The 10466-nt window shown below is 40.6% G+C and overlaps 2 protein-coding genes across 2 annotated transcripts; both read left to right on the plus strand.

Annotated features, from left to right (window-relative positions):
• Positions 1 to 544: 544 nt before the first annotated feature.
• LOC144582923 (olfactory receptor 1J2) lies at positions 545 to 3278 on the plus strand. The gene has a single exon (XM_078375614.1). The coding sequence runs from the start codon at positions 871 to 873 to the stop codon at positions 1810 to 1812; it is 942 nt and encodes a 313-aa protein (XP_078231740.1). The 5' UTR covers positions 545 to 870; the 3' UTR covers positions 1813 to 3278.
• A 1875-nt stretch (positions 3279 to 5153) lies between these two features.
• Positions 5154 to 8991, plus strand: OR1J4 (olfactory receptor family 1 subfamily J member 4). Its single transcript, XM_017975947.5, has one exon. The coding sequence runs from the start codon at positions 5597 to 5599 to the stop codon at positions 6536 to 6538; it is 942 nt and encodes a 313-aa protein (XP_017831436.3). The 5' UTR covers positions 5154 to 5596; the 3' UTR covers positions 6539 to 8991.
• The last annotated feature ends 1475 nt before the right edge of the window (positions 8992 to 10466 follow it).

Below are 10466 nucleotides of genomic sequence, written 5' to 3' on the forward strand. Positions count from 1 at the left end.
GGAACAACACACACAGGGGCCTGTTGGGGGTGTGGGAGGGGAAGCATCAGGATAAATAGCTAATGCATATAGGGATTAATACCTAGGCAATGGATTGGCAGATACATCAAACCATGATGGCATACATTTATCTATGTAACAAACCTGCATGTCCTGCACATGTATTCTGGAACTTAAAACAAAATGAAATCAAATTTTAAAAGATAATGACTGTTATATGAAGAACAGTCATTTGAGGAATACTATATATCTTTTTATTTGTAAAGGCCACCTGTCATCTAAAATTTAACAATGGCTGGTGAAGTCAGGTCTTCTAGTGGTTTCTGTGCCATGATTGATGCCTTGGAATACTCTCTACATTAACTTTTTGGGGCAATAACTTGACTGAAACACTTTTTTTCCACAGCCTAGTCCTCAGTGCTACAGGTGCAAGGTTTCTGTTTTGTTATTGAACCAAGAAATGCTGACTCTCAGTAACATGTGCCTTAATAATTTTTCTAGTTTTCTTACATGCCAAAATATAAGGAAAAATAGGAGATGCAGGTTAAAATTTGCACTTTCTGAAATAAAACATATATATACATTTTAAGTTCAGTACATGTGCAGGATGTGCAGGTTTGTTACATAGGTAAATGTATGCCATGGTGGTTTGCTGCACCTATCATCCCATTGTCTAGGTATTAAGCCCAGAACGCATGAGCTAAATTTTCTGATGCTCTTCCTCTCCCCATACCCCCGATAGGTCCCAGTTGTTCCTCTCCCTGTGTCTATGTTAAAACATACATCTTTTAATATGACTGCTAAAAATGATCATTTCAGGGTCTCGAATATTGTCAAGCATTCTTCATCTCCATCAGAGAGCAAGGAAGTATGAGCCCTGAGAACCTGAGCAGCGTGTCCGAGTTCCTCCTCTTGGGTCTCCCCATCCAGCCAGAGCAGCAGGCGGTGTTCTTTGCCCTGTTCCTGGGCATGTACCTGACCACAGTGCTGGGGAACCTGCTCATCATCCTGCTCATCCGGCTGGACTCTCGCCTCCACACCCCCATGTACTTCTTCCTCAGCCACTTGGCTCTCACTGACATTTCCTTTTCATCTGTCACTGTCCCTAAGATGCTGATGGACATGCAGACAAAGTACAAATCGATACCCTATGAGGAGTGCATTTCTCAGATGTATTTTTTTGTATTTTTTACTGACCTGGACAGCTTCCTTATTACATCAATGGCGTATGACCGATATGTTGCCATATGTCACCCTCTCCACTACACCACCATCATGAGGGAAGGGCTCTGTGCCTTCTTAGTGACTGTATCTTGGATTCTGTCTTGTGCCAGCTCCCTCTCTCATACCCTTCTGCTGACCCGGCTGTCTTTCTGTGATGCAAACACTGTCCCCCACTTCTTCTGTGACCTTGCTGCCCTGCTCAAACTGTCCTGCTCAGATATTTTCCTCAATGAGCTGGTCATGTTCACAGTAGGGGTGGTGGTTATTACCCTGCCGTTCATGTGTATCCTGGTATCATATGGCTACATTGGGGCCACTATCCTGAGAGTCCCTTCAACCAAAGGGATCCGCAAAGCATTGTCCACGTGTGGCTCCCATCTCTCTGTGGTATCTCTGTATTATGGCTCAATATTTGGCCAGTACCTTTTTCCTACCGTAAGCAGTTCCATTGACAAGGATGTCATTGTAGCTCTAATGTACACGGTGGTCACACCCATGTTGAACCCCTTTATCTACAGCCTTAGGAACAGGGACATGAAAGAGGCCCTTGGGAAACTCTTGAGTAGAGCAAAGTTTTTCTCTTGGTGACGTCTGACTTTTTAAGCAATTTGAATCTCATTTTGGTTTATCTCATGTATTTGATTTTCCATTTGAATATGTCTCAAAACCTTTTATATCCTGAAGCCCTAAGACAAATGTTAACATGTTGAATGTAACTGGTAAATATTTGTTGACCAGAATTCCATTCTCTTATTAACAATGTTATTCTTTATAAATAGTTTTTGATCAGTGAATGCTAAATTAATTTTATTTTTCTTTCTGCAACTTGGAGAAAAGACATAATACAGTAATACACAGTTTTGATATCCCTTATTTGAGGAGATTCTTGGAAACATGTATATTTTTGGCCCATAATCCTAAGCTTTAACACGACATAGAATTGAAAGAATTAGCGATATTATTTTACTATCCTCTATAAGGTAGACTGAATGTGATCATTAGTGAAGTGATTAGACAACTCACAAAAGAGACAGTTTCAAGGCATTTCATAGTCTTTAATAAAATTTCACAGCGAATCTTTGTGTTAATGCAGGAGAAGATGGGCTAAAAATAAAAAATCTTAAGTAGGTATATATGTATTGATATGCATAAGAAATGGAAATGCAAACATAGTCACAACACATTATTACAGAAAAAGAAAGTGATGAAGTACTATAAAACACATTCCATTATGTAAACAGATATGTTTATGAATAAAAGTCATTTATTTCATTTTATTAATTATTTGTTTACTTTTGAGTTGGAAGTTTGCTCTTTTGTGCAGGCTGGAGTGCAATGGCATGGTCTTGGCTCACTGCAACCTCTTTCTCCTGGGTTCAAGTGATTGTCCTACCTCAGCCTCCTGAGTAGATGGGATTACAGTCACGTACCACCACACCCGTCTAATTTTGTATTTTTAGTAGAGACAGCATTGATCAGGCTGTTCTTGAACTCCTGACCTCAGGTGATCTGCCTGCCTCGGCCTCCCAAAGTGCTGGGATTACAGGTGTGAGCCACTGCATCCAACCATTTTATTTTATTTTTAAAAATTTCAGCTATTGTTTTACATTCATGGGGTGTATATCCAGGTTTGTAACATGAGTATATTATGTGATGTTGAGGTTTGAGTTACAAATGAACTCATCACCCAAATAGTGAGCAGAGTACCCAATAGTTAGTTTTTCAGCCTTTCTCTAGCAGTCTCTAGAGAGACTATTACTCTCATCTTCGTGTTTAGCTCCCATTGAGAAGTGAAAACATGCAATATTTGTTTTTCTGTTTCTGTGTTAGTTTGCTTAGGATCATGACCTCCAGTTGCATCCATGTTGCTGTAGAAAACATGATTTCATTCTTTTTGATGGCTTCATAGTATTCCATGGTGTACTACATGTTTTTAATCCAGTCCACTGTTGATAAACACCTAACTTGATTCCATGTGTTTGCTATTGTGAATAGTGAAAAAACCCTCTTAGAAGGATAAAAAATGAATCATAAAAGGGTTTGAGATACTTTGACTTTCTCCTTCATTTCCATGTTTATATTATTTGCATTTCCATCATGAAAAGGAATTAATTTTATAAGCAGAAAACAAAAAAAGAATTTTCATTTCAGAGAAAAATTTCTATAGACATCTCAACCTACCACCTAACTAGGGGAAACCTGAATCCAGCACAGGAGGTCTTTCCCCATCTCTTTTTGGACTTAAATTCACAGGGCCAGGCAATCTTCCTAAGAACAGAGATTCCTTAAAGTCTGCCCTTAGAGACACTTGCTTCAGAATTATCTGGCTCTAGATCTCATGAATAGATATCTCTGCAGGTGGAGCTGGGACCTGAATCTTTAACAAGCTCCCCAGGTGATTTTGATGAATATCCAAGTTTAGAGATCACTGACCTAGGGCATCTGTCCTGGGGGAAGTAGGAGGAAAACTGAGGAATTAATGCAGTTTAATGCAAGTCTCTAACCACAAGCTTGGTGCCCTGTCCCCTTGAGTCCTCTCCCTGGTGGGTAGAATAGAATTGTTACCTCTTCATTTCTGAAGCCTGCAAATTGAGAAGAGTAAGCTCCAGGTTCATGACTTTTTTCTCCGACGTCAATGATGTTTAGGACCACATATTTCAGAGGCTAACTCTGGTCTCCTGGTCTCCTATAAAGAAGCTGAGAAATCAGTCCATACTCCCAGGAATGACTTGAGCATAAAGTTCAGAGCAGGACTGGATATCCTTCATCAGTATCGGGCTGTGTCTGTGTGTGTGTGTGTGTGTGTGTGTGTGTGTGTGTGCGCGCACAGACATTTGTACAGGTGCTCAGCATTTCTCTATGCTCTTGCTGAAGTCATTTTTTATTTCGGGTTCCTAAAGACAGGGATGCAACAATCACCACCGGCCAGTGACTCTCATGTCTTTAACCCCATTTGTGGGGAGCTGAGGGATAGTGCCAGCTGGCTTCATAAATTGGTGGGCATATCCTAAAAATCCAAGCTAAAGGGTCTCATCTCAACATTCATGTTCTAGATATTAGAATGTGTGCTTATTTATTTAGTGCATGCAGTGTTAGGGAGCCCTCTCTTATATTTCGTTCCAAAGTCCCTGATCATTCCCTTCCCTCTAGACAGCACAGCTACTTTCACCTGAAAGTATCTTTGAAGGACACATTTAGCTAGAGAGCCTTGGGTCCTTTCTTCCTTTATGTAGCATCCGAATTGCAGCTCCTTATTAGACTCTGCCTGATAACTTCCTTCCTGTAATCCCTAGTGTATTCTTAAACATTCATCAAAGACAGCAAACTTTGAGCCCAGGAAACATCTACTACCCCAATCACTTTTGCCTGCTTTGCACTGAAGGTAAGACACTTATGCTTTTTATTAATTTTCTTGTACAATTTACTAACTACAATTCAGTATACAATGTTGAATAGAAAATAGCTGGCATATTTTTCTCATTCCTGATTTTAATGGCAATGCTTTAAAATACCACCACTAAGTATGGTGTTTGCTGTCTCATTTAGTTTAGTGAGTGTCTTAGTCAGTTGGGCTGCTATAGCTGTGACTTTAAACAGCAGACATTTATTTGTCACAGTTCTGGAGCCTGGGAAGTCCAAGATCAAGGTACCAACAGATTCGGTTTCTGGTGTGGGTCCACTTTCTGGTTAGCAGATGGCTGCCTTCCTGCTGTGTCCTCACATGGCAATGCCTGAGACAGGTTTCTTCCTATGAGGGAAATAATCCCATTGATGAGGCTCTACCCTTATGACCTAATTAGGTTTCACCTTTAAATATTTCTGTAACATTTACTTTTTTATGGCAGTGATATTGTAATCAATGGATATGTTTTCTTCTTCTCATCAACTTTATACATAATGAAAATTGGCTGTTTATCTTTGACAGAATTTCCTTTGGATATATGTTATTGAAACTTCATCCCTGTATGTTGCTTACTAATGAATTTTGAAGTCAAATTTTAAAAGTTCATTATGTTACAACTTGAAGGCTCAAGACTAGCCTGATGATTGTTTTTAAAAGTACAGACACAGAATACAAATGGGAAAGATGTTGTCTTACTATCCATCTGCTAATAGAGTGTGAGGCTTCCTCTTTACTGACTAGACATAGCTGCTCTCCTTTTCTATATCAGACTCTCGTTTGTGAATTCTCTCATTTTGCATGATAAAACCATCTACTCTAAATCATTTTTTTGTAGGGACATAGCAATGTAGACTGACATTGGCATATTCATTAGTAGACAGGATCTTATTCTTACCTGCCTGCTGCAAACCAATATTTGTTTCTGCTTTCCTAGCTCCCTCTCTTTGCAGCAGAGAGAAGACTAGCAGCATGAAGAGTGGGAACCAGAGCAGCATATCTGAGTTCCTCCTCCTGGGTCTTCCCATACTGCCAGAGCAGCAGGCCATGTTCTTTACCCTGTTCCTGGGCATGTACCTGATCACGGTGCTCGGAAACCTGCTCATCATCCTACTCATCCGGCTGGACTCTCACCTCCACACCCCCATGTACTTCTTCCTCAGCTGCTTGGCTCTCACTGACATCTCCCTTTCATCTGTCGCTGTCCCAAAGATGTTAATCAGCATGCAAACTCAGGAGCAATCTATTCCCTTTGCAGGGTGTGTAACTCAGATGTATTTTTTCATATTTTTCACTGATCTGGACAATTTCCTTCTCACCTCAATGGCATACGATCGGTACGTGGCCATCTGTCACCCACTCCGCTACACCACTATCATGAAAGAGGGACTGTGTACCTTGCTAGTAGCTGTGTGCTGGATCCTCTCCTGTACCAATGCCCTGACTCACACTCTCCTCCTGGCCCAGCTATCCTTTTGTGCTGACAACACCATCCCCCATTTCTTCTGTGACCTTGCTGCCTTACTCAAGCTCTCATGCTCAGACATCTCCCTCAATGAGCTGGTCATTTTCACAATGGGACAGGCAGTCATTACTCTACCACTAATATGCATCTTGATCTCTTACGGCCACATTGGGGTTAGCATCCTGAAGGCTCCATCTACCAAGGGGATCTGCAAAGCCTTGTCCACCTGCAGCTCCCACCTCTGTGTGGTGTCTCTGTATTATGGCACAATTATTGGACTGTATTTTGTCCCCTCGTCCAGCGCCTCCAGCGATAAGGACATAATTGCCTCTGTGATGTACACGGTGGTCACCCCATTGCTGAATCCCTTCATTTATTGCCTAAGGAACAGGGACATAAAGGGAGCCCTGGAGAGACTCTTCAACAGGGCAATAGTCTTATTTCAATGACATTTGTTCTTCTTTATAGCAGACACATGTGTCGACCTATCTCCAGATGATAGATTCTTAATCCTGATCCCAGCAAGGGATAAGTGCTCAGTAACTCTTTGATGACTTGAATTGCATTCTGTTACAATTATTCTCTCTTTTCCTCTTTAGCATAAATGGTGAATTCTGAGTTTATATAATTGTTTATTTGTCTTGCCTATTAGATTCAGAAATTACATAGCTAACAGAACTTAAATCTTTCCTTTTATTTCCTGGCAATTCATTTTTTCATATGAATTGTTTAAATATGTTGACTAACAGGCTTCCCTTGGCAGAGAAAGGTTGAAGGATTGGGTATTTGTAAAGTTGTTTTCCTTTCCTTCTTCTCATTCAGTTCTCGTCTTACGTTTTTGATTGTTGGTGGTGATGGTGGTAGGTCAGGAGTAGAAACTGTATAGTACCCTTTACAGATCCAAAAAGCTATTCACTGCCATAAGTTCAGCTGCTCCACTTCAGAGCTTGAGGTTCCTCCTTGATTTCAGGAACACTGACCACTCTTCTAGACTACAACATCTTTCATTCAACAGTTCACTTTTAGACCAGTTGTCTATGAAGTTTTCTGACTACACATGTGAGTTTCAATCACGACACAGACTCACTCCAGGTAAGGAATGAGAACAAAAGTGTTCACAGTCAGTAGCCTTCTGTCACGCTCACTGAACTTGGTCCCTTTCCCATTCAGTCCCTTCACTGTCATTCTCAGTGAAAAGCACTTCTATCAGCTTAGTGACCCCTGGTTTGTATTATTTGCCCAAGTAATTGTCTATCATTTTCTTCTATATTCTTCACCATCCAGTGAAGGGGCACACAGGTCTCTCTCTTCATTCCCCTACTTAGTTAAAGATAAACAGAATTACAAATGCTTCTGAGAATCAACATTATGTAGTTGCAAGAGAAGAATATTTGGAAAGATGGATGTCATCTGTAATCTGTATATACCAGGGTGGTGGTTGTGTGGCCTTTGACAATTCACTTAACTCATCTGAACCTGAATTTCTTCTTCTCTATAGGTGAAAAATTTCTAAAACACCTAACATATTTTTTATTTGAAGGAAATGCAATATTAAATTGGGTTTAACACTACAATAGACCAAGAATAATGAATGTTAGTTTCCTCTTCCTTCTCTGTCAGAACTGAGTTTTGAAGCAGAACTTGTGCAGACACTCCTGAATTATGGTGACTATGGGCAGCTGGCATGTTGGTCATATTTCTGATTCAAAAGCAATACACTGCCCTAGGACACAGCAACACATCTGTTCTGGCTTGAGCTAGAACCAAATAACTAAAGGCCAATGAATGAGTGAGCTGATATGTGAGTAGATAAGGGAAGACAATTCAGAAGAATACCTTACTCTTCACTTGTTTTGATATCGACTCACAGAGTGACCCTTCATCAGGGGCTTGTGTAGCTGCCTTTGGCATCCCAGATTCCTTTGTAGAACAACAGAGAGTGCCACCCCTACCCCTTGCTGCAAGCACAGAGCCACTTTGTTTACAGGCTTAGCCCTGACCTTTTCCAGAGCCAAAATCTGAACAGGGATAGAATCTTTATTGTTGGTTGGACAAAGCATGTCTTGGTAGCCTCAGCACACCCGTGAACTGCTGTACACTCTCATCCCTGCTATGGTGATGTGATCTGTGGAACTGAGTGCCTGCCTCAGTTTCCCTGCTGGCACTCCAGTTCTATTGTTCAGATCCCTGAAGATCTGCCCAGTCTTGTCAGGCCCATCCTCCAGAGAGGCCAACATTGTCATTTATGTTCTTAGCCACAGGCTGGTGACATTCCTCTGAATGGCGTTTCCTCAAGAAATGGCAAGCTCACTTGTCTGTTGGGAAGTTTTATCTCTGTCTGTCCTACTAGTCCACCCCATCTCCCAGATCGGTTTGCTTTGGTTTTGCATAGCCCAAAGCACACTGCTGTGCACCATGTTGATTTGAATATGTAAATAGAACTGGACATCAATCACATTCAAAATATATACTTTATTAGAGTGCATTTCCCTCCAGCCAGGCCAGTGCTAAGATTCATGGCCTTTTCCAGTGAAGCACCTCACTGAGTTTAGAACAAAGCTAACAAGCAACAGCATGTTTGAAAACCATGAATGTGAGATTTGTTCACAAGCTTACAAATACTTTTGAAAATTGGTAATTATTGACTTATCAAGTGACCCGTGTACATCCTTCTCAAAAGTTAACATTAATTCTTTCACAGTGTGACAATAGAACAACCTTTGTCAGAGGGGGGAATCAAAATACCCTAGAACCAGGTGCTCCAGCACTTGATTTTAGCACATATATAACACAGAATTCTGACATGGAAATTTTAAAAGTAAACAAAAATTATTCATTTTCTCATAGATTGAAAGTGGAAGGGGAGTTTGTTAAAGAATTAAATTCACTTAGGTTTTGAAGAAAAAACCCACCAATGTTGTGTTAGTTATTATCTTTGAATCCAAGAAATACAGTGTGTGTGTGTGTGTGTGCGCGCGCGCATGAGACAGAGAGAAGCGGGGGGAGGGGGGGAGAGAGAGAGAGAGAGAGAGAAGCTACAAATAAAACCAGGAGATAACTCACATATACGTACAATTTAATTTATGTGTAATTAAGGATGAAAGGTTAATACTGAAAATAGTAAAGCATTCTTTATCTTATAGTTTGTGCTCCTCAGTAGCCGTCTAGTAAGTTACCTCTCTGTGCCAGGCCGTGTGCCTATTCTTGGCTACACAGAGCTGGATAAAGACAAAGCCTCCAAGCAAAAGAAACTCACATTCTGATAGTGTAGTGACAGGTAAACCAAGAAATATGTAAGAGTGCAAAAAGTGCCTTAATGTAATAATACCACGAATAGTTGTGCTTATTTTGCATGGCTACTGTGTGTCAGGCATTGTATTAAAAGCTGTACCTGTATTACCTCATTTAATCCTGATAATAATTCTATAAGCATACAGTTACTATCTATATTATACAGCTGAGGAAATTGAGGCTTAGAGACAATGACATAATTACATGGTAGTAACACAAGGGAGTATAGTTAATGCTGCTTGGATAACAACAAACACTTTACAGTAGAAGTAATTCTTCAGTTGGAGGTTGAAGGATGCTCAGGGTTGATACATAATGGAACAAATGAGTCTAGGTAGAGTAGATGGAGTGAGCCAGAGCCCTGAAATTGTGTGGTATGTTCAGGGAAATGGAATAAAAATGATGTTGCTATAGCATAGGTATGTATGAGTCAAGGGAGCATCAACAGGTGAGCATAGAGGACCCTATTGTGAGGGGGCTAGGATGTACTATTAAGAGGTTTAGACATTGCCTTGCAAGTGACCATTAGCTACTGGTGGGGTGGAATAGAGATTAGTCCCAGGGAAGGTTATGTTTGTGTTTTTGAATGATTACTCGGGTAACCAATGTGTGAGATGGTTTGGCAATGGATTGGAATGCCTTGAGTCAAGAGGCTAGAAGGTCATTGCACATCCAGGTAATAGATGATGTGTGCCTGAATGAAGACAATGGCACGAAGGTAGAGAAGAGAATAGAAGATAGAGTAGACAGCATTGGTAATTGATAGGAAGTAGGTGATAGAATGAAGGATTGCTCTTGATTTACGGTTCTGTGGACTGATATTTAAGAACAAAATGGATGACCAGGCACCTTGAATAATTTTCATTAGGTTTTACCATCTTAAGGAAGTGAGGAAACAAATCAAAGACCACTGGCTTTTTTTTTAACTTTTTTATTGGATTTTAGGTTTTGGGGTACATGAGCAGAGCATGCAAGACAGTTGCGTAGGCACACACATGGCAGTGTGCTTTGCTTTCCTTTTCCCCTTTTTTGAAAAATTTGAGAAATTCCCACATTTGGCATTTCTCCCCAGGCCATCCCTCCCCA

Source organism: Callithrix jacchus, chromosome 1, assembly GCF_049354715.1.
Source record: "Callithrix jacchus isolate 240 chromosome 1, calJac240_pri, whole genome shotgun sequence".
Lineage (NCBI taxonomy): Eukaryota > Metazoa > Chordata > Mammalia > Primates > Cebidae > Callithrix > Callithrix jacchus.

Bases quoted from the DNA above. Each gene is read 5' to 3' on its own strand.
- OR1J4 (XM_017975947.5), top strand. From the start codon at position 5,597: ATGAAGAGTGGGAACCAGAGCAGCATATCTGAGTTCCTCCTCCTGGGT.
- LOC144582923 (XM_078375614.1), top strand. From the start codon at position 871: ATGAGCCCTGAGAACCTGAGCAGCGTGTCCGAGTTCCTCCTCTTGGGT.